At 42.3% G+C, this 27,963-nt stretch overlaps 1 protein-coding gene across 2 annotated transcripts in view; it reads left to right on the plus strand.

Annotated features, from left to right (window-relative positions):
• The window catches only part of WDR17 (WD repeat domain 17), a 790,164-nt gene that overhangs the window by 576,929 nt on the left and 185,272 nt on the right, over positions 1 to 27,963 (plus strand). For both annotated transcript variants that reach the window (XM_086962451.1, XM_086962452.1), the window contains 3 exons: positions 12,129 to 12,240; positions 23,894 to 24,035; positions 24,128 to 24,230. In XM_086962451.1, the coding sequence (XP_086818577.1) occupies positions 12,129 to 12,240; positions 23,894 to 24,035; positions 24,128 to 24,230 (357 nt within the window). The remainder of the gene's footprint in view (positions 1 to 12,128; positions 12,241 to 23,893; positions 24,036 to 24,127; positions 24,231 to 27,963) is intronic.

Here is a 27,963-nt window from a genome sequence, read left to right on the forward strand (position 1 = left end):
CCAATTATTTCCTGGTGTCTTCACCCCTTCCTAGATCATCTTCCGAGGAAGTTCTTCCTTCAGAGGAACGAGTTCAAAATCTTAATCCTGGCCCAAAGTTCTGTCTGCCCTGGATGCAGAAGTCTGGATCATGGCATTAGTTCTGCAAAGTACCCTTTTCCACATCCCCCAGGTGTTACCTGCAGTTTCAAATATGCCAAGAACACTTTATATTCTCAGTGTCCCCTTTGACCTTAGCAGTGCATCTCGGAGGTTGGGAATACCAATCTTCCCATACCTCAAGAACTGTTTGCCGAAGGTGGTCTAGCCTCAAACAGTCATAAACCACCTCCAGACAGTCTCCAACTTGTTGACATAATAGGGCATTTCTATTAACATGCAGAAGTGACACCTGACTCTTTGACAATGGCTCCCCTTCACATTTCCTGAATATGGTGCTCTTCCAAGTCTTCCCTCTACCTCAAGAGTCCAGGACATTCAGGCTATGATCCATATGTTTCACCCGTTGACATGGTTCTCTCTATCAGCGGGTCTCAGGCTTCTTGGTCTCCTGAATCCTGCTTGTGGCCATGCCAGGTGGCACATGCATGCTGGCTCTGCAGTGGGATCTGAAATCTCAGAGGCACATCACCATGGGAACCTTTCAGATTCCATCCAGGTGTTGGAGGAGACTGCCGTGGTGGCTGCTTGCGCGCTATTGGTGGCAGACACCTCTCCTGACCCTACCCAGTACCAACGTTTGTGACGGATGCATCGTTTTTAGTTTGGCAAGGTCATCTAAGAGAGGTCAAGACCTGAGTCTATATCAACTTGTAGGAGTGGCAAATCATTTGCTTGCCACTTAAGGTGTTGCTTTGGACCAGGGGGAAAGGACACACCTTCTCATTGACAACAGGACCGCCATTTGGTACTGCAACGAGTAGTGCAGCATGGGGTAATGGGTCATGTGCCAGGAAGTTCTACATCTGTGAGCTGCAAGAGCCGGGCATCCCCCAGATTGCTTGCACTTGAGAGGATCTATAAGCATAAGGGTGGATGAACTGAGCCGAAGTAGCCTGGCAGATCACGAATGGCAGCTCCACTTGGAAGTGGCACAGTGTATCTTCCAAAATTGGGGAGAACCTTGGCTCAATCTGTTTGTCCTTCAAAGATCACACAGTGTCCAACCTTATTTAGTTGGAGCTCCCAGTATGGTTCTCCCTCAGAGGCGCCTTCCACCCGAACTGGGGCTCAGTACTCCTGTATGCCTTATCACCACTACCTCTCCTGCCAAGCGTATCCAAAAAGATGGAAAAAGACCGGGTCGAAGTCATTTTAGTAGCTCCAGATGGGCTGAGGAGAGCATGCAAATTCTGGCTATGAGCATAGATTCTCCTATTCGACTGCCACTTCACGAGGACCTCCTGTCACAACAGCAGGGCAAGCATGAAAAGCCTACAACTCCATGTGAGGAGACTGAGCAGTGACAGTTGATGGATTTTGATTTTTTTTCCAAAGTAGTTTGTGTCATCCTGGCAGCCAGGCTTCCACTTAACTGTATTATCACAACAGGTTTGTTGACTGGTGTTCCACCTGTGACATTTAGACTCTTTAGGCTAGGTTTCCTGGCATATTATGGTTTTCTCTGTCACTAGTTAAGTGTTATCTTTCAGCTTTCCCATGGTTACCCAATCAGCTTTGCCTTTGTCAGATCACCTGTTGTGATACGTTTTTTGAAGGGTCTTGTCAACATATTGCTACAAATACCTTTTCTGATACTACAATGGCACCTCAGTTTGGTTTCCACCTACTTGATGTACACTCCTTTTGAACTGTTACACAGCTACTCTCTATGTCTGCTAATCATTAAAACATTGGGCCATATTATCAAGAAAGGGCGATACATTATCGCCGCTTTTATCGGCAGGAAACTGCCGCTAAAGCGGTGATAATGGGCTTGATAATATGCCCTTGTGAATTCCCTTAGAAGCCCAGGTTCTGGTGTTAACCTGGGCTTCTATGGAAATTCACAAGGGCATATTATCAAGCCCATTATTGCCGCTTTAGAGGCAGTTACCTGCTGATAAAAGCGACGATAATGTATCGCTCTTTCTTGATAATATGGCCCAGTGTTCCTTATCACTATCACCTCTGCTCGGTGAGTGAGAAAACTCAAGGTCTTTTCTGTGCAGCAGTCATACACATCTTTCTTTCTGGACAAACTTGCTCTTCAGACAAAAACAGCTTTCTTGCCACAGGTAGTCATGCTCTTCCACAAAGGTCAATCCATAGCCTGCTATCATTCCTTGCTAGGGAGAGGAGCGCCACCACCATCCTGATCCGAAGAGAGCCCTCAGTTTTTACATCAACTGGACTAGAGATCATTGATTGGATAATTAACTTTTTGCGGACTTCTCTGGAGCCAAAAAGGGAAAAGCAGTACAAAAGAGAACAATCTCCCTATGGATTGTCTTACGTATAAAGCTCTGATATGGGCTAGCCAAGAAACTGCCCCCAGCATGCTCATTCCACAGTGCTGGTTTGCCAGTCTTGGACATCTGTCAGGCTGCTATGGACACTTCGCCTGAAGGACACTTCGCCTGATCTGTCCTGCAGGATTTCATTCTCTGAGTCATTCCACAGACCAACCAATGTATGGAGGTGCTTCTTTAGTATCTATTCACAAGGTGAGGAATATGAAGTAACAAGTCTCTATCAGAACTTCAAGTTACTTATCTTCGGTAAAGCCTTTTCTCCAACTAAACGTGTCAAACGGCAGATTCCCCACCAAGACACCCTCCTCCTTGTTCTGTAGAATGGATTCATACAGCCCATTAATAAGATTCCAGGAGTAAAGTTGGGCAAACTAGCATATTCTGGTTTCTGTAGGCTCCTTGTGCAGTGGCACAAACAGAGATCAGAAACAAACTGATGTCAGCACACCGAGGTGGTGAGGATATAGTAGCCCCAACGTCACATCTAGAGCAGGATGGATCCGACGCAGTACCGCACAAGGCCTCCTACAAGTACACAAGGGAATTGTCATTAAAACCTTCTGGATCCAGTCTAACGTCCAAGGAAATTCACATGGTGATGAATATGGGGTTAGATAGAGTGTCTACCAGAAAAGGCATTATCAAAGTTGAGTAACTTTTTCATTAGGTTTAATACCGCATGGTATGTCAAATGCTGTTTGAGTATTTTAGGGTGTTGTTCTCGTCTTAATATAGGCCCTTCAACAAGCCGAGAAATGCAGTGTTCTTGGGTCTCCATCCTCCTTCCCTTCATCTGTCATTATTTGGATGAGTTTGTCATCATATTGGATGAGTCTGTCGCTGCACCTGAACTTCACCTAAATAGAAATGTGAGTTCTATCTGAAACACAGGAACTGGATAAAGTCATTTTTTAAAACTTTTGCTTAACTCTTTAGGTAGAAAGAGTAATCACAAAAATGAGTTCACTATCAGATTAGAAGTGTGAAAAGGGTCAAAGATTTCTGCAACCTTAAGAAAGGTTTAAAGAAACTTTTACAACTTCCCAGGACCTGTGCTGTGAATGTTTAGTTTTAACACTTGAACATAAGAATCATGACACATCCATATTTAAGAGCAACATATTTGTTCTGCATAAAATATAGATAGCAGAATTTGATTATTTTTCTGTGCAGTGTTATTCTGCATAGAACTCTGCAAAAAGCGTGTAGGGAAATATTATTCTAACCTTTTCCACTGTACACTGAACAACTTTAAAAAGCTAAGCTTACAAGTTACCCTTAAAAGTTTACCTTTTCCTTGGGCAAAGGTAATTCATTAAACTGCACAATCTATGCAAAAACTGAGACAATCAAGAGCCTCGAAAACTTCACACACTTCTCGTTCAGACTCTACCATAGGCAAACAGATTTTTCCTGGCTACCACCATCAAAGAACAAGTGTTCCACACTGCCACTTCTTGCCTTTTAATAGGGAGAGGCTGTAGCTAGCCGGCAGTGCTCACATAGAGCCTCATTACGATGGCGGTCATCATTTCAGGCAGGTGTCCGACCGACTGTATGTCGGATGTTCCACCTGCCCGATTACAATGCAACTGCCATGCAGACAGTCAGAAAACTGCTCTTTTCCATTGCGCCTTCTGCTGCTGCCCTAGGAAAGGGCTGAAAAGGGCAGTTCTCAAACGTCCATGCACTGTGTGCCCGGAACCATGTGGTACGTGGCCCACATGCATGGATGTTTGGGGGGCACCACATGTGCTCCCCTGGGGCACTAGCAGATACCCAAGGGGGACGGGGGCCTTGTTAGGGGTGCCCAAAGTCCCATTCCGTCTGCCTTTACATGACAGTCGACCACCATGTAAAGGCAGAGGTAAGAGGGTCATCGTAATCCCTACAGTGGTGCATCCGCAGGCACTGCCCCCATTGTACGGATTATGCTCTGATCGATGGCCATCATAAATGGGCCCATAGTGACAGGTCACTAGGGGCACTTTTGCAAGGAGGAGACAATTTGTCTCATTTCTTCATGAGATTATTTAAAACATTTGGTAGCAGGTTATTGCACATACACTGTCCTGTTGCAGTGCCTAAGTCATGGCCATCAGTGCCACCCATCTGACATTTCAAAATGTAAAAGGTCAATGGCAAGTTAAAGTAATATGCCTTACATGTACAGTGGTGTAATAAAAAATAATGCCTTCCCACACAAAATGTATTGAGGGGCCTCTGAGTCTTCTCATATCTCACAGCTATTTATTGGCCTTGGGTTGAGTGCCCCCTGAATGGTTGAGGCTCCACAGAGACTGCAGGGACTTATATATACAACCCTGGAGCAGTATATTTTTACATCAATCTAGGGTACACATGCCCATTAAATCCAACTCCATGGGCCACAAAAGTAACCTGGGGAAATTTCTCAAATTAGCTAATGCAGATATGGAAATATTTTCTTAGTCTGGGCAATTTCAGATAATATGTGGTGTCCTGGGCAGTCTCATGTAAGGCCAAGTATAAAAATAAATGCTCACGTCTCTAGGTTAGTCCCATATGTGTTGTTAAACTTTTCTAGACTGCATGCCCAACTCGGTTTTTTTCAGTGGCTCCTCCTTAAGAATTATTTCATTATTTATGTTTTATTTATTATTTCAACCTTTGTACTTTGTTGCATAGTGCCTTCTTCAGTTCCTCAGATGCCTTTTGAAACTCTGCAGTCCCTATCTTCTTCCTGGGCTGCTTCCTACAGGTCAGAGCAGTCAATGGGGCTACTATACTTCAATAGTTGGCCACAAACATTTGGTAATACCAAGTGTGTCCTAAAAGGCCCTCACTTTACTGAGTAGTATGAACCTCCCACTCCCTCACAGACTGCATCTTGGCATTTAACGGATACATTTCCTGTTTCACACCTAATGTCTAAGGTAAACTACAGACAACTGCCCCCACTTGGCACTTAGTTGCCTTGATGGTCAGATTTGCCTCAGGCAGTCCTTCCATGAATTGATGGACACCGCAATATAATCCAAGTAGGCCACACAGAACTCCTCCAACACTGAACGAACATGGTTCACCAGGTGTTCAGAAGTGGCAAGAGCTTTCTTCAGTCCAAAGGGCATCACCTTGAACTGATGCAGCCCCTCTGGCAGAGTAAATGGAGTCTTCTCTTTAGCATTTGGTGCAAAAGCGATCTGCCAGTATCCACTGATCAGCTCCACAGTGGTCAAGTATTTTGCAGTACCTAACCGATCCGCAAGCTCATCCTCTCTGGGAATTGGATGGGCATCGGTCTCGGTTACTTCATTGAGGGATTAGTAGTCCACATAGAACTGCAAGTAACTAGAACCACAGGACTAGACCATAGACTACGTGATCTCTCAATGACTCCCAGGTCCATCATTTTGGCAACTTATATCTTAATGCATTCACAAACCTGGTCAGACATTCTGTACATTCTGCCCTTTACTGGCAGACTGTCACTCATGTCTATGACATGCACTCAGGCAGGTGTCAAACCTGGAGTCAACAGGAAGAGGTTGGCAAATCGTCCCAACGCCTCCCTATGTTCTCTTTGCTGCTCATGTATTAACTCAGGGGCTAACTGAACCCCTTCCACAGTGTCATCCTTCATGTCACTCTGCAGTAAGTCAGGAAGAATCTCACTGTCTTCCTCAACTTCCTTTGTCAAAGCCCTGACATTCACTGTGTAGTCTCTCCAGAGGTAAAGCTTTAGCCTGTTCACATCGAATACCTATTTGGATTCCGTTGTGGCACCTGTGTCCACCAAGTATTTTACCTCATACACTTTCTGAACTACCTTGTGTGGACCCCACCATTTGTCCTCTAAAACCATGGGACAAGCGTGCTTTAGCACCAACACCTCCTGACCTTTTTGAGAACCAGTCAGTGTAGTTTTCTGGTCATACCATTACTCCATACAGAAATTCAAAGAGACTTATTCCTTTCTGAGAATCTCTCAGTAGGCAAAACAGATACATGACTGGAGAAGATCCTACTTCCTCCTAAGGTTCTCTGGCAGAGTTCCCATCATGCTCTTTAATGTCTTGTTAAACCGCACCACCAAACCATTGGTTTGTGGTATACTATGGAGAAGTGGTATGTCACACCAGGTTGCTCCCACATCTCTCTCATATAGGAAGAGATAAAGTTGGTTGCACCGGTCAGAAAATACAGTCCTTGGAAATCAAATCCTAGAAAAAAATCCTAAGAGAGCTCTCACTACCCTTTTTACAGTCATGCTCTTCAGAGGTACAGCTTCATGGCATGTTGTGATGTGATCCACCACAGCCAAGGTATACTTGATGCCTGACTATAATGGGGTAGCAAATGGACCAACAATGCCTATTCCAACCCGCTCAAATGGAACACCTAAAACTAGCAGAGGCACTAATAGTGCCTTTATCGTTCCTCCTGTCTTACCACTCATCTGGCATACTGGGCAGGCTCTACGGAACCTCTCTGTATCTCAGCGCATTCCTGGCCAGTAGAAAAAGAGCCCAACCTATCCTGAGTTTTTCGAACTCAAAGTGTCCTGCTATGGGCATTTCAGGGGCAAGTGAGAACAGGAAGTTCCTGTGCACTAATGGAACCACTAGCCTCTTGCTAGTACCGGTTTACTATATAGCAGATCATTCTTCGGGCCAATATAGTATTTCCTGACCACTCTTTTGATGACCTGATCCTGGGCTTCCTTCTGAAGTCCCACAAGCGTAGAAGACGCCTCCTGTGCCTTGCAGAAATATTCCCAGGTAGGCCTTCCAGCAGCTAACAAACACTGCTGCTCTGGAAGGGACCCAGACTCCAGCAAATGGTCAACTTCAGGAGCCTCATCCTCCTCTCCCTGTATAGCAGAAGTGATGATCTCCAATGCCACTGTCTTAAAACAAGTCGCCACCTTGGACTTAGAAGGGCTTCCTTGCCATCCCTTCTCATGATGCTCCTTCCCAGACAAACCATTACCATTACCATGCTTTATTGGCCCTCTTTGAGTCCCATGACAATTACCCTAGCCCTTACCCTCCGGTTTGAAACCAGTCTTTGGAGAGTTCTTCTCCCCCATTTGGCTTATTGTGGAGAGTTCTTCTCCCTCTTTGGCTCTTTGCTGTTCTAGCCCTCTGTGAATGCTGTTAGCCAACCACGTATCAACTGGTTAAGGGACTAAAAATCCTTAGTCCTCTTCCCTCTTACCCACTCATTCCAATAAAGCAGTACACCATTAATCCAAGTCTTAAACCGAACACCGTCAACTCTCTTGCAGCCTAGGAATATCAGCATGATGGGAACTCTGCCAGGGAACCTTAGGAGGAAGTAGGATCTTCTCCAGTCATGTATCTTGTTTGCCTACTGAGAGATTGTCAGAAAGGAATCAGTATCTTTGAGTTTCTGTATGGAGTAATGGTATGACCAGAAAACTACACTGACTGGTTCTCAAAAAGGTCAGGAAGTGTTGGTGCTAAAGCACGCTTGTCCCATGGTTTTAGAGGACACATGGTGGGGTCCACACAAGGTAGTTCAGAAAGTGTATGAGGTAAAATACTTGGTGGACACAGGGGCCACAACGGAATCCAAATGGGTATTTGATGTGAACAGGCTAAAGCCTTACCTCTGGAGAGACTACACAGTGAATGTTAGGGCTTTGACAAAGGAAGTTGTGGAAGACAGTGAGATTCTTCCTGACTTACTGCAGAGTGACATGAAGGATGGCACTGTGGAAGGGGTTCAGTTAGCCGCTGAGTTAATATATGAGCAGCAAAGAGAACATAGGGAGGCGTTGGAATAATTTGCCAACCTCTTCCTGTTGATTCCAGATTTGACACCTGCCTGTGTGCATGTCATAGACATGGGTGACAGTCTGCCAGTAAAGGGCAGAATGTACAGAATGTTTGACTAGGTTTGTGGATGCATTAAGGCATAAGTTGCCAAAATGATGGACCTGGGAGTCATTGAGAGATTACATAGTCCCTGGTCTAGTCCTGTGGTTCTAGTTACTTGCAGTTCTATGTCGATTACCAAGCCCTCAATGAAGTAACCGAGACCGATGCCCATCCAATTCTCAAAGTGGATGAGCTTGCGGGTCCGTTAGGTACTGCAAAATACTTGACCACCGTGGAGCTGATCAGTAGATAATGGCAGATCGCTTTTACACCAAATGCTAAAGAGAAGACTCCATTTTCTCTGCCAGAGGGGCTGCATCAGTTTAAGGTGATGCCTTTTGGACTGAAGAATGCTCTTGCCACTTCTGAACACCTGGTGAACCATGTTCTTTCAGTGTTGGAGGAGTTCTGTGTGGCCTACTTGGATTATATTGCATGGAAGGACTGCCTGAGGCAAATCTGACCATCAAGGCAACTAAGTGTCAAGTGGAGGCAGTTGTCTTTTGTTTACCTTAGACATTAGGTGTGAAACAGCAAATTTACCCGTTAAATGCCAAGATGCAGTCTGTGAGGGAGTGGGAGGTACATACTACTAAGTGAAGTGAGGGCCTTTTAGGACACACTTGGTATTACCAAATGTTTGTGGCCAACTATGGAAGTATAGTAGCCCCATTGACTTCTCTGATCTCTAGGAAGCATCCCAGGAAGACGATAGGGACTGCAGAGTTTCAAAAGGCTTTCGAGGAACTGAAGAAGGCATTATGCAACAAAGTACAAAGGTTGAAATAATAAATAAAACATAAATAATAAAATAATTCTTAAGGAGGAGCCACTGGAAAAAATGAGTTGGGCATGCAGTCTAGAAAAGTTTAACAACACATATGGGACTAACATAGAGACGTTATACTTGTTGTATAACAATGAACACATGGTTAATTCAACAAATATATAAAAGGAAATCCACAAACTATTTAATTCAGTGCATTATAGAACCATAACATGTTGTGAAATAAATATATCAGTTTATAATGCAGACAATTCATGACATCTGTGGGTTAATTTTCTCAAGCATGCATTTATGCTGTTTGTGTTTTTAGTATGTATTTTGTATTAATACTATTGGGTGGATGGAGGCATGCATGATCAGTGGCTCTTAAATAAAGTACTGATCAGAGTTGCATTTTTCTACTGGTCCTCTGAAAAGTTTTCTTCAGTGGCAGCTGCCTTAATGTATTTTTGTTTAAGTGTTAGAAATCACATTCAAAACTTACAAATGTAACTCATGGTTTGTTGGACTTAGTCCTTTTTGCAGAGTCAATCCCAAACTTTGTGTCTTCAGTCCTCATATTTGTTTATGAATTTGTTTATGTTGGCCTTAGGACTCTGCACACTTTACCACTGCTAACCAGTGCTAAAGTTCTTGTTCTCTCTCCTTAAAACATGGTAAGATTGGCTTATACCCAATTGGCATATTTAATGTACTTGTAAGTCCCTAGTAAGGTGGCACTACTTGTGCCCAGGGTCTGTAAAATAAATGCTAATAGTGGACCAGCAGCACTGATTGTAGCACTTTAAACATATCTCAGTCCTGCACTTGCAGCCTGTGTGTGCAATTCCAAACTGACTTTTTGACCTGGCAAATAAACCTTCCTCTTTAATACATGTAAGTCACCCCTAGGGCGCTGGACAGCCCAGAGGGCAGGATGCAGTGCATTTAAAACGTTGGACTTTTAAGTTTTACTTGTCCTGTTAGTAAAAAACTGTTACATTCGTTTTCATTAATGCAAGGCCTACCTCTCCCATTAGATAGCATTGGAGTTACCTTATTACATTAATAAGCTATAACTTCCAATTTGGACCCGGTAGACAGGTTGAGTTTGATGTCTAAAGAGTTGTAGTTAAAAATCCTCTTCAATGATAAAGTCAGAGTTTGATTTACCTTTCTGAAAATGGCACTTTTACAGTGTTACGACTAGACAAGGAAATCCCGAGGATACATAGGGACCAAGGGTAGTATTAAAGCTATAAGGAACAAGGGGCCCTAAGCAAGCATGAAGGGGATAATACTCTAATTGTATAATAATAATGCACAGGGAGAATTCGATCAATCAGGTGTTTATTTATGTAAGAAATAAAATAGGTTCTTTAGGGAGATGTACCCCTACAGGGCATACCACAACATGCATTGCACAAACAAATAGACAAAAGAACAGGTGTGTGATATCAAGAATTATATAGAATAAAAAGTCTTACTTGTTAAAGCAAACACTACTGCACCCAAAGGAAAACGTTTGCATTTCATACGGGTCCGAGTGAATTAGTTGACAACATTTCGATCCCCTAAATATATGGGATAATTATCATCAGGACAATACAATGTTAGCCTGGCTACATAATTCAAATATAATAAATACACATTGCAGCCTAATGAAAGATGAAATACAGCTGTGTTCCTGATCAGTGGATCAATATGGATGCCAACAAAGAAGAATGAACCTCTCAATAGAGGGCTTCTCGGACAGGTTAAGGGAGTGCAAATGACCGACCAACCAATGCCTTGAACTGGACCTTTTCTATAGAAGGGCATCATAATCTGAATTCTTAAGGGCGCCCGATGGCTACAAGTAGCAGCAGATAGTATCCAATTAGCTGCAATTGAATGGACAAGGACCAATGCCAGGGATCTAAAGTCAATTAGAACATTGGAATGTTTGGAACTCCATTGCAGACAATGGAGTGCTCCCTGCTTCTACGGGCCGGTAAAGGCCCGCAGAGCAACATTCCAATGTTCTACAAAGGCTTCTCGAAGCTCGAGGGGATTTATATCCCCTCGAGCTTCGAGAACCCTTTGTTTAATTTGTTAGAACATTCTGCCCTCTAGTGGCAGAATGTTCTAATAGCCTTATAGCCATTCGTAGCAGGGCTATACTGGCAATTAAAGTCCCGCTGTCTCGTTAAAGTCCCTCGCCTTCGGCTCGGGCCTTTAACGATTCAGTGGGCCTTTAATAGCCGGTATAGCCCTCTACGGCGGGCTATAAGGCTTTAGTACACGTAGACTCCAGGCCAGAAGACATTAGGACATATTCAAGCACTTCAGATTTGGAGAAGCCTTACAGACATGGATCTTGGAGCAGACCTTCTAGTATGGGTCTGGTGCCTTAGTGGAATAATGTGTCCCCTGGTGGGGCCTGTCTTTGACTTCATGGTCACAGGTTCAAATCCCAGCGGGTCCACTCAGCCTTTCATCCTTCTGAGGTCAATAAAATGAGTACCATTGAGTTGGGTAACAATAAACATCTGTTATTCTGTGCCAAGATACTCTTCTGTGTAAATGCATGCTTTACAAGCACATGTTATGTTAGATAGAAAAAAGATCAACTAACCAAACACCCTTCTGCTTGCCGGAGAAATTCTAGAAATTCTAGTGCTGTGAAGCAACTGTAAATCCATTCAAAATGCATTTACAATTAATTTGAATTTTCTCAAGAAAAGAGTAATAATTCATACAAAAGAATGTATCCTATCCTCCCAGGCTTCTTTATTAGTATATGACCAAAATCATTAAATGAGGGTCAACATCTTCTTGAATAATCAGAAGTATATAGGGCTATCCTGAATACAGGGTATGATATTCTTTCCAAGGGAGAACTCTTTTGTCATAAACTGATAACAGGTAATTTTGAGGACCCTAATTTTCAGCATTTAGTTTGAAAAGGCTCTAAAGTATTGCTGTACTATGCACTGACATATTTCATTTCCTTTTACACAGGGAGTTGGCTGCAGACCTTCTCTTGATGATTCCAAACAACGAGCTGCTGTTAGTAAAGCTGTGTGCTTTCTATCCCGGTTCAACCGGGGAGATCAATGATCTACACACTAAAGTAGGTTTAATAGAAAAATATTTTTTACTCCAGTGGAAATCTTTAAAAACCTTATGTCGATTTTATTGGATGCATTGTATTCTGCTTCATTTTTACAGTGTAAACATTTTGAAATTGTATCCTGACTGAATCTCTTATACCTGATGTAATTTGCACCTTCTCTTAATGTGCATGTGTCATTCTTTAGTTCTCTCCTACCTGTGGTAAAAGTTATGGTTTTACCAGCTCCCACCTGCTAAGTCATAGGCTTAACAAACACCCTTAAGGCTTCCTTGTAAATTCAAGGTTAATAATTTTGTTCTCCAAAAAACAATTTCTCAGTAATCCAGTGTAGGGTCAAAATGCCATTCAAAAGTTAATTTGTCTCCTTTAATACTTGTTTGGGTTTGTGGACCCAAATAAATGAACTCACACTTACCACAGAGATTTACAAAATACATATGTTTATTCAAAAAGACTCTGTGCTTATTTCACAAAGGTAACTTACACTTTTGAATATGTTTATACTGTTGAGTATGTTTTCTGCTTTTCGGTATTCAAAAACTGCTCTTTTGTAGTAACTTAGGGCCTGATTAGAAGTACAGCGGTCCATAGGACTGCTGTACTTGTGGTGGAGTGCCAGGAACTGCCACACTGGTGGCCCGAACGCCGCATTTTGAGCAACCACCGGGGATCCGTGATCCCTCGGTGGTGGCATGGCAGTCTGACCGTGGAATATGCTGGTGTTGCTGCTGCGACACCGCCAGGCATATTCTGAGTTTCCTCATCCCCTCAGTTTTCATGGCGGTGAGCCCACCAAGAAAACTAAGGGCAGTGAGGAAACAAAGCGGGCCCTACAAGGCCCCCTGTGTACTCAGGGCTATTCAATGCATGCAGGGGGGCATATGTTGTGCCCCACGTGTGCATGCACCCCCTGTCCTGCATGGCATGGACTGCAGAGTGCATGCCATGCAAGAATGGCCTTTGACACTCCCTTTGCAATGCCTTTTCAATAGGCACCGCCGTGGGACCACCAAAGCATCTTCCGCCACTCACAAGGAAACTCCTAATCTAGCGGACAGTGTTTACACAGCATTGGTGGTGTGGCAGCAGGGCAGTGGCATGGCAGGCCTGCTGCCACACCGCCAAAGCCTTAATTAGGCCCTTACACTTTTGTAGTAACTTAACTTTGTACTAACTCCAGCACTGTGCATGGTACTGCAAACTCTCCCATAGAAAATAATCGAGGCATGGAATTGAAATAAAACCCCAAAAGAAAATAACGTTAAATTAAATTAGATAATTAAAAATAGTTAGAAATAGAAATATCAGTAAATTAATGTTAAAAATATATAAAAATAGTACATAATTGTTACTCGATTATAAATTATAATCTACTTTTAAATTTAAATATAATGTAGCATTACATTTTATTAAAATAATTACAGTCATATTTATTAAATCTATACTATACACTTTTAATCATTATTAGTGAGAATTTATTTTTAAGTTGAACTTAATTTTTTTAAAATTTATTTTAATATATTTCCATTAATTATAGTTTGAATTAAAAATTATTTTAATGGTGCTGTAGCATTTGTTCTATTTTTCAGTTCAAAAAGAATTTTATTAGTCAGAAAAAACAAGGTGTCAATACAAAATATACAGGTAATGTAAGAGTGATTCAAGGGAAAGAGAAAAGAAAACAATAACAGTTAATTAAAGCAGTACAGCAATCAATAATGAAATTCAATCACAGGCATTAAAGCTAAATAAAGGGATGCAATGGTTATCAAGCTTGGTCATTTGTTCTATTTTAATACCATTTTTGAAGATAAATTGACTCTGCCCGAACTGCACAGTCTCCCTTTAATAAAATACAGGGAAGTATAGTTTAATGGTCAGTTACAGCCTTCGCCATTGTGAGAGGGCCCATGGGAGATACCAATATTTTTCATTTTCTATATGGAGGATGCCTCCCATCACCCATACCTCTGGCGACAAAGAGAGTTCTGGAGCTATGAGGAAAAAATCCTCAGAGACATGCACTGGAACAAGCAACTTACAAGAAAGACCCCATTATGGGTGGGTGTCGCCCTCTGTGAAACTGCAACACTTGCAGGCTTTATGGTTTTGAACAGGATTGGCATATCCTCACTGGGAGGATGTAACAGAGGACACACCTGGTCTCCCTTAAGCATTTGCAGGTCTCCTTTAACATGCACAAATATGTACAAACAGCAAATAGCCCGTAAGCCCCAACTTTGCCATGCTTTACTTCCTTATGTCTCTGGCTTGACTGAGCCCCCTGAGTTCAACCCTTTGGATGCTAGACCAACAAATACCCAACGGATGGGTGTGATTGGTCACAGGTGCGGAAATGGACACTTGTTACAATTCTAAACCTTTGGATAAAAAACTCTATAGCACCCTCAAAAACTCATTGTATCTCGGTATTGAGGTATATGTCTTTCATCCGCCCCACATTGTAGTTGTGGCATTTATCATAGGGTGCTATAGTACGTGCTTGATGCCTGCCTCATCCAGAGGCTCCTCTGGTCTAGATTGCAGTGTCCAGAGATTTGTTACCCACTAAGTAAGGGTGAGTGAAAATGAAAGTTAAAAAATAGAAAAACACCTAGAAGTATTTAATAAATGGTGTGAGTCTATTGAAGTAAAACGTAAGCGGTACTTGTAATAGATCGAGTTACTAGATCTATAAGTGTATTATTGAAGGTTTTGTCGACATGTTTCAGCCCCCCTTGGCTCGGCTGAGTCTATGGGGCTTTCGTCAGGACTAACAAACAAACAAACATCAAAGTGTATCTTTACTTACACAACTTGTGTAGTATATTAGGTTGCCTATTTTTAGGCATTCACTGACCAATCGCACTCTTTTAACCTGTAAAAAGAGAGGGAAAGACAAACAGACATAGAATACACAATTATAAGGTATTATAAGGTATTATGTACTGTTTTGGGGGGGGGGCGAAAGATAGCTACTGTCTCATCTTTCTAATATCTATTTTAAGATTTTGCCTGGTATTGGGTGGAGGAAGGGCTACTTTAGGTAGAGGACAGAGAGAGGATATACAGCGACAGTTATCATGCTTGAACTTGATTGAACACTGGTTTCATAGACCCAAAAGTTGTTAGAGGGGGTCTGCAGTTGCAAACTTACATTGCATTAACTTTGTGTCATGGATGTGGTCACAGGGTATCGTTATGCCAATCAGCTAATTTTACAGGGCTTATTCACAAGTGCCTATTGTTTGCAGAATATGTGAATACTCCTGGGTGATACAAGGTGAGTGTATCCAATTTTATGAGATTAGGCTGTAAAACTCGGAAGAAGTGCTTAAAAACGCCTCTTATTTGTGCGCAAGGGCAAGATATCGTAAGCTGGGGGAATTCATCATTATAGGATATTCGTACAAGTAACAAGTGTCCATTTCCGCACCTGATAACCTACATACTTACCCTGGGGAAGTAAATGGACATTTATTCCTCCTCCCTACCTCCTTAATTATCAAGTAAAAAAAATTAAAAAGAATGTGATTGGTCACAGGCAGATCTCTTTGATTTACCGCACCACAGTGAACAACTTACCCCATATCCGATTTGATCTTTTGGGAGCTAGATTTCGCTAAGATTGTAAATTCTAGTTGTACTGATAGATTTAATTTATTTTGGTGACATTTTATTTTTTTAAATGTACTCATTTTCTCTTGTGTAGAGTTTACTCTTTATTTCTGTTTGTGTGCTGCATAAATACTTTACACATTGCCTCTAAGTTAAACCTGACTGTTTGTGTGCCAAGCTACCAATGGGGTTAGCACAGGTTCATTTATTGACTTTTGTGGTTTACCTTGAGAGGGATTGTGGCTGTTGCTTGAACAAGGGTCACCCCCCCCCCCCCCCATTCAACCAACATCCCAATTTTGCACAATGTCCAATTTAGAATATTCAGTTCCTAAATAGAAAAATGAGTAAGGAGAAGCTCAAGATATGAACTTTACACCAAGGTGTCTCGGCTTTGCAAAAGCAGTATTTGATACACCTCTAGATTTTCAGAATGCCTACTTCCACATTTTAATAAAGAAATCACAAATTAGGTTTTTCAATTTTGCTGTGGGGGAATCTGCATTTCCAGTTCAGTGTGTTGCTTTTTGTCTCTCTTCTGCACCTAGATTCTTCCTACAGGTCATGGAGGTTGTTTAGCTTCATTGTCTAGTCATATCTGGATAACTCGTTGATCATAATGAGTTATCCGGCTCGTGTGAGCAGAAGTGTGTCAGTAAACATTACTCTTACCTAATAGCTCTCTATAAATATGAAAAGGTCTACATCATAATTCATTTGATTTGTTACATAGGCACAGTGCTAGACAATCAACGTATTCAAGCATTCCCACCCTTAGAGAGGGTTCAGCATATGGTACCATTATTCACAAATAACCCTGTTTAACGTGCAAGAGGGTTAGGCCTGTGGGCCTTGTGTATCTTCCTGATGTCTGAAGTCCACTTAAGTGTGCAAAAGTGGGATCTAGATCTTCAATGAAACAAGTTCTGCTGGGATTTAAATGACAAAAATCTTACTCCTCCTGCAGTGCTAAGGCAATTACAGTGGTGGAAGAGTGAAGAGTATGTTTGAAGTTGAGAATGGTGTAACCCCCAGTTACCAGGGGAAGAGTGAAGAGTATGTTTGAAGTTGAGAATGGTGTAACCCCCAGTTACCAGAGATAATAGTAGTGATTATTCTTCTTTTTAAGGAGAGGGGCACTTATTTGCATGATAGGAAGTTGTAGATAAACATGTTGGATAAGGATATATCAAGTTGGCTTTAAAAGTCCAATGCAGGTGGACCAAACCACTGCAATGTGATATCTGAACAAGCAGGGTGGGTGGGCTCGTGTTCCCTGTGTAATGAATCTCCAAAACTCTGATACAGATCTAACGACAGAGGGACTGGCCTAACAGCATCTCTTCTAGGGGAAAAGGAGAACAGGACAGTAGACTTTCTGAGCAGGCTTTCTATGACAATCTCATATGATATTATAGTAGTGGCATTTTACTTAGACGTTTTTCCTACCTGGGACAGCAGGTATTACTATTACTGAATCATGTATCAATTAGGGGACTCTGTGTGAATATCCAATTGTCGAGCTTCGAAATTGAGAGGTTAGCATTTTTTTCCTAGTGCTTTTTTCGGGACATTTTAGCCACACATAGACCATAAAACAGAGTTGTGTTTTAAGCAGCTGGTCTGTTTTTGCAGCTTTGTGTCCTGAACATTTTGTTAATGCATTGCAGGTGTTAGACCTGCCCTGGGGCGGCTCGTCAAGGAAGTGCTGCAGGGCGGTGTGGCGGGCGGGGGAGGGGCAGGGTGGGGGGATAGTGGAGTATGACAGATGATGGACAATTTACCTTGCGCACACTACATCGCCAAGTTGGCGATGCAGCGTGCGCAAGGTAAATAGATTTATTTATTTAATTACTTACCTTACTCCTGTCTGTTGTATGTCAGACTCCACTACCCCCCCACCCTGCTGCCACTGGACCTGCCACTCTTAGGAGGAAGTCCTCCAAACATTTTGCCTTCATCTTTCTTGTTTTGCTTAATTTGATTTTGTTGGCTTTAGGGCGCTGGGCACTTTACCAATGCTAACTAGTGATAATGTGCCTGTGCTCTCTCCCTAAAATCTGTTAAAATTAGCTTGCACCTGATTGGCCTATTTATGAATGCTACTGTAATAGTGGCCTTCAGCACTCACTGTGATATTTGCTTGAGTAGCACTTTTAAACACGTCTTTGGCCTACACCCACCCTGCCCCTCCCCGCCTGCCCCACCACCCCGCAGCACTCCCTCGGCGAGCCTGGTCTGGTGGGGCCGTTAGTGAGGATGAGGAAAGCTAATGCCCAGAGTTGCCGAGTGTGATCGCTGATCAGAGTGGGCACCGAGGCAAGAGAATTATCGAGTCCGCTGACCCTGGTCCAGAAACCTGCCGCGCTGGGAATCGAACCCTGATCCTGGGCCGTCCTCTGCTCTCGGGTCTGCCGCCTCTAACCAGTGAGCCACACTACTGTTAAATGTTTTTTAGCTGCTTCACTAGCTGGTTTTTGGCTGAGGAGCGTCCTTTTATTGGGTTGCATCTAGTTAGTAGGTTTCTTAAGGTATTAAATAAAGGTTCCATCTTGAGTCTCTTTTATGCTCCTTGTTAGTATTTGAATGTGATACTGTCTTTCGGATGAGTCTCCCTTCAAACCCCTGTGGGCTTCTGATCTAGAGTTACTTTGTGAGACAGTAGCATCATTACTCCCTATTATTTTGGCTAGAAGAGAGTGAACTAATCACTTCTCATCCTTTTACAGCACTCCATAGGGATAAAGTGATCCTTTAAGTTTAGCCTTCTTTTTTCTGAAAAGTTGTATCAGAGTTAGATGTTTCTCAGACTTTCTCCAAATTTTTTTCCTCCACCTTATCTTCCAAAAGATAAAAGAATTCTTCCTAGGCTAGACCCCAGAAGGCGTTTGAATTACTATATTTGTGGATACAGTGATTTTAAGAAGGAAGATAACTTATTTGTATCCTTTTAAGGCTAAAGATGGGTTGCACTGTTCAAAAGCAAATTATTTTCAGTTGGATTTCTTTGATGATGAAAACTGTTAATGGTTAGCTGGGACGTCCCCTCAAGAAAGGTTCACAGATTATTTTGCAAGTGGCATGGCTGCAGAATTGCTACATCTTAGAGGTGTTCAGTGAAGTCAAATTGTCGAGTGGCTATTTGGTCATTTCACGAAACATTATGGCCTTGAGCTGGTAAGCAATGCATAGTCTCAATTTGTTAGGGCAGTGTTGCAGGTTCTACAAGGAAAACATACTTTACCAGTAAGTAAGAAAGAAATGTGATGATGTTTTCATCCATTAGAAGGCAAGTTACTTACATGGAGGTCAGAACATCATTTCTGGGGGAGCCGTGAGCCGCCATTGTCAACTCCAAGCATTGCTATGTGAGGCTGGTGATGAAGGATGGCTATGAAATAATTTCTGCAACCACTCCAATGCCTGGTAACAGGCTTGAATAAGGAACCTGCAGGGGTCGTTATATCCATCAGAAAAATATTACCAAAGCTAAGTAACTTGTTCTTCTCTACTCCTGTGGAAAGGCACAGCAAGTATATGCAGCGTTGAATGCAGACATCTACCTACTTCAACATTGTCTGATAATTGAGGATGCAAAGCTCTACTTTTGTAAAGCTAAGCATGGGGCCATCACTGCATTCTCTCACGTGACCAGCAGAGCCCTTTGACAGAGACCACACTGTCTTCTGATAAAATACAAGTCTTGTCCCAAGATGAACTATGGAAACATATTTGCATTTTTTTAAGAACAGACATTTTTTCTACACCCGTAAAATCCAGCTGAATAACCTGCTGTTCCATGAACTGAAAATCCCTGCTCCTGTATTTCTCAGAGCATTAAACACCCTGATGGCTGATCCTCTGGGTAACATTGGATTTAATACACACTCCTGGTTTTCTATGCAGACTTTGAGTGGGAAAATAAGTGGCCTTTTTGCTATGTGATATCTTCTGCATCTGATGAAAGTCAATAAAATCTACTTTATACAAGTCTCTGGCCTTAAAGAATTAACAAGATAACAGAAGATAGATTCTGGTTCATGTACCTCCTTCCAAAGAACTAGTTATTAAAAAACTGCACCTGATCAATGAACAGGCTGCGGACATTCATCCCAAGTGCATAACATTCTAATCTTTTGAAGAAAAACTAGTGACGTATTGAAAAGAAATCACTAAGCACCAACTCCAGGCAGGACTGTCCTAAAAGGTTTATTATTTTAAAAGACATTTAGATTGCCAAATTCCGACTAGAAGAGAAAGAGACATCTAGACATGAAATGTCAGATCTTTATCAAGAGTTATGAGGTAAAGTAGTATGGCTTGATTAGTGGCGAAAAGAAAGTCGCTGAAATAATTCATCAGCATCAGGAGATTAATGCGAAGGAAGGTTAGAAAGAAATACAAAATATTGTGAGGCATATAGAAATAGAAAAGCAGTCAAGCAATCGATGTAAAAATGTGCACTTTCAGTAAAACGGCATGAAGAAAAAAAAAGTGTAGAGGAATTTCCAGTGAAAAACATAAACGCAACCTTTGCACAAAAAGGTTAAGTATGAAGGGCCTCATTTACATTGAGTTTTAAAGGTCACACACTCTTAGAGTTGGTACATCTAAGGGTTTTAGACCTCTAAAACACTTTTCGAAATGTATTAAAATTAATTAACATTTCGGAAAAGGTTTTCCAAACCATTAAATGGGATTAGGAAACAATAAGACATCTGCATTTGGAAGGGGTGTGTTTAGTCTATTCCAAATTACCGATTTTTTATGGTATGTATTAATTTTTTGCGACCAAAATGTGGTCTCAGATGTTGTACCTGGATGACTTTGAAAAGTCTGATTCTTTCATCATCCTTCAGAGGCCTTCGGAGAAGCTCACAAGTTACGCATCGCATCCATCTGTGAAGAAAGACAATAGGGGCCCTGTCTTCTCCACCCTGCCAGCCAATGCCACTTAGCATCAGAAACTAGTGATTGGTCAAATTCACACTGAACAGCAGAATCTGAAATACGAGAATTAAAAGTGGGAAGTAGATAGAAGGAAAAGAGAAGAAAGAAGATAGAAAGACAAGAAGCATTTGAAAGTGAACAAAAAGAACATGACGAGCTGGAGCCAAAAATGAACTTAAGAGAACATTCTTCTACAGATGAAGTGAAAAAGAAGACATTTAATCTGAGAAGATGGTCAGTGAAATACTAAAATAGGAATAACTTTCTACCAATCTGATTGCAAACCCACTAGTCACACACATGCTAATAATTTTGCATATTGAGGAACAAGAATTGGACAACAGTTCTAGGCAAGAATACCTGGGAACATTTCACTAAAAGACAGCATTGCTACCCTTTCATGACGAGGTAGATGATCATTTCTTGTGAGCTATTTCCGGACGAGGGAATGAAGTTGTGAATAGATTAAGTTTATTTGTTGCTGTAAAACTGTGCCTTTTGGTGTGCTGTTTTTACGAAAAAAGTGTTTACTTAGAACGTGCCTCTATTTGCATACTAATTAGGTAGCAACGTGACACATGTAACTCAAAAATAGAATAGGTGTGTGCATTTTTATGTATTACAATTCCGATTATGTACAACCCGTTTCTTTTTCAGTTTCAGCCATGTTTGATTTATTTAAACACTCTTGATTAAGAAAACAAGCTCTCCTTTAAAAAAATAAATTAAAGATCACCACTTCTGACAAACACTTGTACATTTATTGCTGGATACAAAAAATAGGATCACGAAAACATATACACACTGCTTACCAAAGTAAGGTAACACTAAAATATGGCAATTAAACTAAAATTGTGGTCAGGAAAGCTGATGAATACTTTTTCCATACTCCTTGTAAAGAACCGAGGGTCCTATTTATCAAATAGTCACGCAGTGAGTATTCCTGCAAGTCACCTTGCTGCACTGGGTGACAGGGAAAGGGCAGGAATGAGCCATATTTAAGGCAATTTGACGCATTTCTGCCTTTTCTTCTTTGCTGATGCTTGGATGCTTGATTCCGGTCTGGGAAAGACATGGCTTGGTAGTTCGGACTGAACTGTTCCCATGAGGCACAGGGTCAGAGCTGATTTGCATGTAGCCAGTGTCTAACCCAGGGTGGTGTGGAGTGCAAAAAACAATGGGTTTAGGCCCAGATCCTTGTACTGGGGTGAATGTATGACATTGTTCTACATTCTGTCCATCAACTGTGTTTTTTGCAATTTTCACCCCAAGTGTGCTGGGTATACTCAGACGTGAGTCCCAGGCTCTCCACACCACTGGAGTCAAGCTATCCAGGCTAATGAAGGCTGATAGCCAGAAACTGGTCCTTGGATGCTTGATTCCGATCTGGGAAAGACATGGCTTGGTAGTTCAGACTGGACTGTTCCCATGAGGCACAGGGTCAGAGCTGATTTGCATATAGCCAATGTCTAACCCAGGGTGGTGTGGAGTGCAAAGAAACGATGGATTTAGGCCCAGATCCTTGTACTGGGGTGAATGTATGACATTGTCCTACATTCTGTCCATCAACTGTGTTTTTTGCAATTGATGCCCTTTTGGCAGCCTAGAACCAATGCAGGCAGCCTTGCACCATGGTGTAAGGAACCCTACGTAGCATACAGGATTTTTTGTGTGCAGGAAACTGCACTTTCCTGCACAAAAACAATCCTGAGTGGTATATTTCTCTACCTGTGTTCGCTGCAGAATGCAGCACACGTAGAAAGAGGAAGTAACTAGGAGAAAGAATGATATTCCTCTTCATTGCACCTCTCCTGGGAAGGCGTATCTTTTTGGTGCATTCCCAGGTGTACCTGTTCTGATAAATCTGAGAAAGCATCAACAACCATGGGAGTTGCATGGAAACACCCACTCAATGCCTGCCCATGGCACTGCATTGCTTTACTCCAAATTTATGGAGCCACTCAGGGCCACACAATGTCGATTTGCGTGGTTACATAAATCTGACTTAAGGTTTGCGTCGCTCTTGCACCATGCCCCTTGGTGCAAGAGTAAAGCAAACAGCCTGGTAAACAGGGATCCAAGTATGCGGACACAAAGAATGTTAGGCCCGTGCTTCCTAGACTTTTTAGAAGCACAACTCACTTTTTTGAACAACAGACTTTCGTGACTCACCTACCTTTGGTGGACACCAAGCAGGCAATTTTTTAATGAATCCTCGTGTGCTAGTGCATTTTCATTCACAGGGAACACATTGATCATTGTAATGACCACTAAATTTGTGCATACACAAAGTTTTACTGATCAAACAATATTGCACACAAATTATTATGTGTGAGGATCGGGTGTAAGGGAATTTTTATCATTTGTGCATCACCAAGTAGTGTCTTGATTCATTTGAATCCTATTAAATTCTTTGTTTCCATCGCACTTCAGAATTATAGAACATTTGCCTTAATTTTTGCTTTCCTAAATGTTGAATGTGTATAGTTCATTTGCAGGTATTTATATTTTGTTGTGTGTTAGAAAAAATGACATCCCACAGACTTTCCTTTCACACTCTGTACCTTGCAAGATTTTCACATAATTCACTTTACTTTTCTTTCTTTGATGCAAATTGAGAGGAGTCTGTAAACACCAATCCCCATTTTATAAATTAGCAGCAATTTGTCAGAATACATAACCTGACATTTGACCTCTGTCCTTGAAGTGCAGCAAATATGACAAGATAAAAACAGAATTTAAAGGCATCTATATTTATTGCGTGGACGGTCACGATCCTCTGAAATCTGGCCCGGGACCTACAGTTTGGGAAACACTGATCCAGAATATTGAATGGATACTCTTAGAAAGTAATTGAAATTGCCTCCCTCAAGCAAGTTTGACTGTTTTTTTATTTTGTATTATCTCTTTAAAGTTTAATTAAAAGTCCTGTCTGTAGAATATTTCACTGCATTAGTAGAAAGCTACGAAAGATGTTTAAAACAAGTAATAAAACTCAAAAAAGGTTTTGTTGTTATATCATACTTTATTGCATATTAAACATGATAATTACCTTCTGTATTGACAAAGTATTTATTTCTAGTGTAATCTGCCAGGATTGGAAGAATGTGCACAATTAGCCGAAGCTGCTCACACAGATGGAGATATATTTCAGGCCATAAAATATTACTTATTAAGTACGGAGCCAGAAAAGGCCCTTCCTATTGGAATCCAGTTTGTTAAAGGTAAAACTTGAAACTTCATTTGTAATTTGCAAAATATATCATTCAGTTGGTGTTTTTTTTTCACCTCTGCTTTTCTTTTCCATTTTCAACAGAACAAATTAGCAGTTCAGACTGGACTCTGGACTCCATCTGTCCAATTCTTGATCTTCTAAGCTATATTCGGACTGAAAGACTAGTACTGCATAAATGTAGTGAGTGAGTATTCTTAATGATTGTTGGATTGGTAATATATTATTTTTATGTGGTAATTAATTTTATTGGACAGACACGTTAGTGGTGTTGTCTCTAAAATATAATTTTTCAATGAAGTATTGTTATAAATGGATTTTCTGGTTGCCTAGGATATGCACCTCAGCCATGCAGAACCCACCACTCTAGTCAGGGCAAGTCAGTTAAATGCCAAAGATAACCTGTGCTCACCCTCTGGCAGCTTGGTGCAGAGCAGGCTGGCTTATCATCAGAGGCAATGTGTAAAGCGTTTGTGCAACACGCTTCTACAATACACCATAAAACAGGCTTAACACAGGATTATGCAAACATAGATTATATTGTAAATAAAACAAGAACAAAAACGACATAATCATATATACTTTCGACACTATGTCATTATTCAGACAGTACTTGTTATCCTGATCATGGCAAAAACAAAACAATATACATCATACCATTAGTGCATGTAATGTAAGTTAGGTTAATGAAAATCACATGAATCACAATATATACCCAAAAAGACAAAGAGCACAGTGCACCTACGCTCCTATTCAACTTTATGTGGTAATCAGACACTAAACATAGGGCACAGAAGCACCTGCGCTTCTACTACATTCAATACGGTAATCCAAAGTCTTCCTAACAGCGGTTTCACTACGCACTTGGGGGCTTCCGTCAAGGTTTTACCCTGCAATGCTAATAGAAGAACAGGTGCCCCCATGATACTTCCCACAGGACAAAAAGGGAGGAGGCACACAATGAGGAATCAAACAGGGAGACTTTGTTCAGTTCCCTGCATTCAGAATGCCAAATGCAGCTGTCCGTGAGTGTGCTATGCAGATGGCCGAAAATCAGCACAGTACTGTTTGGCCTGGCCACTTAAGGTGGCTTCTCTGTCAGGGAACTACTCTCCTCACACCGTATTGCAGGAAGCAGTCAAACATGGCCTTGCAGTCAGCACACAGCTGCTGGACTCACTAGAGACAGAGTCCCACAGCAGAGGTGCTGGGAGACAATCTTCTATGAGCCTGAGATTGCAAGAACTGGGGGCAACCCAACAAGCCCTTGGGGCACACAGGGAGCAGCAGGCAGAGAAGCCAACACATATAGTCCAGTTGCAGTGTGGTAGTCTCACCCACAGTCCAGTAGGCAGAAGGCCAACATAGCAAAGGATGTAGTCCAAATGACTTCCTCCTGACAGCCCAGCAGTCTTCTGGCAATTTGCAGATTGTTGAGCTGATGCATCTGGTTACCAGTCCCATTCAGTGTCTAAAAAAATGGTGTCAGTGCCTCAGTACTTCCGCAGTAGGGCGGCTCGCCTTTGGAACTCACTCCCTGCTCACATCCGGGCCCTCAACAACTACCTAGAATCTGCATCTGAAAGTGTCAGTTGCTCTGCTGTCAGCACCGGGACGCCCCTTTGCTGGGGCAGCTGTTGCACTTTACAAGTTGGGGTAACATAACATACCATGTTTAAGTGGACAGCACATACACTTTAGCACTTGTTAAATCAATCAATCAGCGTTTGTAAAGTGGGGTACAACCACCCCTAGGGGTATCTGGGTGCTAAGGATGCTGAGTCTCCATTGAAAATCCAGGACTTGAGTCTCTTTTTGAAGACCTCCAAGAAAAGTGCTGTTCAGAGGGAGAGGGAGCGGTCATTCCTGTCTTGGTGGAGATGTTGGAGAAGGAGCGGCTCCCACTATGGCTTTGACGGATGGGAGTGGGCTAAGGCAAGTGAGGCAGAGCGCAGGTGTCTAGAGGGTTGATGGACTTTCAGTCGCTGATTGGTGTAGGATGGTCTTTGATCGTGTAGGGCTTTAAAGGCATGCATTAGGATCTTGGACTGGCATCTCTTCTGGATGGGGAGCTAGTAGAGGTTTCTGAGGTCGAGAGAATTGTGTGACCACTTAGGAAGGTCCAGGATGAGTCTGGCCTCTGCATTCTGTATGATCTGGAGTCTTCTGAGGAGCTGGTTGGAGATGCTGGAGTAGAGAGCTTTGCCGAAGTAAAGGCTGCTGAGTGAGGGTTTTTCTGATGTTGGTATGGATCCATTTGAAGATTCTGCATAGCATGTGAAGAGTGTGTAAGCAGGAGGATGCAACTTCGTAGACTTGTCGTCTCATGATCAGTTGACTGTTGAGGATGATGTCTAGGTTGTGTACATGGTCTATTGGTGTAGTTGGTCTGAGTTCAGTTGGCTACTGTTCTCCCAGGCAGAGCTTTTGTTCCCAAAGGTAAGTACTCTGTCTTGTCAGAGTTAAATCATTCAGTTGGCTACATTGGACAAGGTGCTAGAGAAGTTGGTTTGGGCGTTGTTGGGGTCCTCGGTGAGCAAGAAAGAAAATTAAATGAAATTTGGTTTTCTAAAGCGCACTACTACCCGTGGGTGTCTAGGTGCTGATTTCCAGAGGGTGGTCCAAAGTAAAGAAAAACGCCAGACAACAGTGTGGCACAGAGAAGTAGATGACAATACTGAGCTAGTTGTTAAACAGCCAGGTTTTGAGAGCCCCGGGAAAAGTAAGTTATGAAAGAGGATAAGTTGAGTGTTGTCCACGTAGGAGACTATGTTGAGGCTGTTGAATCTGACGATGTCTGCAAGGGGGGGTCATATAGGTGTTTAATAAGGTGTGGCTGAGTGATTGTCATTGGGGTACGCTGCATATGATGTTCTTGGGTGTGGAGGTGAAGGGAGGTAGCCAAATGCTCTATGGGCATCCTGAAGGAAGGAGGCAATCCACTTATGGGTGTTGTGCTGTATTCCTAAGTTGTGATGTCTATTGATGAGGGTGTTGTGATAGAAGGTGTTGAACACCGCTGAGAGGTCGAGGAGAATCTGGGCTATGGCTTCTCCATGGTTGAATGGAGTTCTGATGTCGCTTGTGGCAGCAATTAGCGCATTCTGTGTGCTGTGGTTGGCGTGGAATCCTGTGAGGCATCCAGTAGGTAGTTGTGGTTCAGAAATGCAGTAAGCTGTTGGTTGATGGGTTTCTGAAGAACTTTGGCCAGGTAGGGGAAAAGGGAGATTGGTCAATAATTTTTGAGATTGTGGGGTCGGTGTAAGTTATCTTTAGGAAGGGTCTAACTTCTGTTTGTTTCCATCTGTCTAGAAACGTTGCTGTGTTGTTGGAGTTGTTGAGGACACTAGTGAGTTCCATGCTGATTGGGTTGGTTCGAAGGTTGAAGAGGTGGTAGGGGCAGGAAATGGTGGGTGCCCCTGAGTGGATGGAAGACATAAAGGCTGTGGTGCATTGGGTGGTGAGCGGCTACCAGGAAGGGATAGTTTGGGTTGTGTTCACTGGTAGGTCATAGTTGCTGAGGTTATTGGGTTGGGGGTCGACGTTTTTGTACATAGCAGCAATCTTGCCGTGGAAGTAGTCTAAGAGTGTGTCGCAGAGTTCTTGGGAGGGGTAGGCAGTGTTCTCTGTAGCTGTCAGGTTCGAGAATTCCTTGACTATTTTGAAGAGTGCCTTAGTGTGGTTGACCGCTGTGTCGATCCGGGTGGTGATGGCTGCTTTCTTAGCTTCCTTGATGTGCTGAAGATAGATGCAGAGGGCTAGTTTGTGGGTGTCTTGGTCGGTAGATTTCTTTGTGGAACACCATCTCTTCTCCAGTTGGTAGCAATTGCTCTTGAGTTGTTTAGAACGTTCTGCCAGTACTGTCTGCTGTGTTCCCCTCACACATTATTACGAGAGCAGAAATCAGCACACAGTTGCAT

This window comes from Lissotriton vulgaris, chromosome 3_1, assembly GCF_964263255.1.
Source record: "Lissotriton vulgaris chromosome 3_1, aLisVul1.2, whole genome shotgun sequence".
Lineage (NCBI taxonomy): Eukaryota > Metazoa > Chordata > Amphibia > Caudata > Salamandridae > Lissotriton > Lissotriton vulgaris.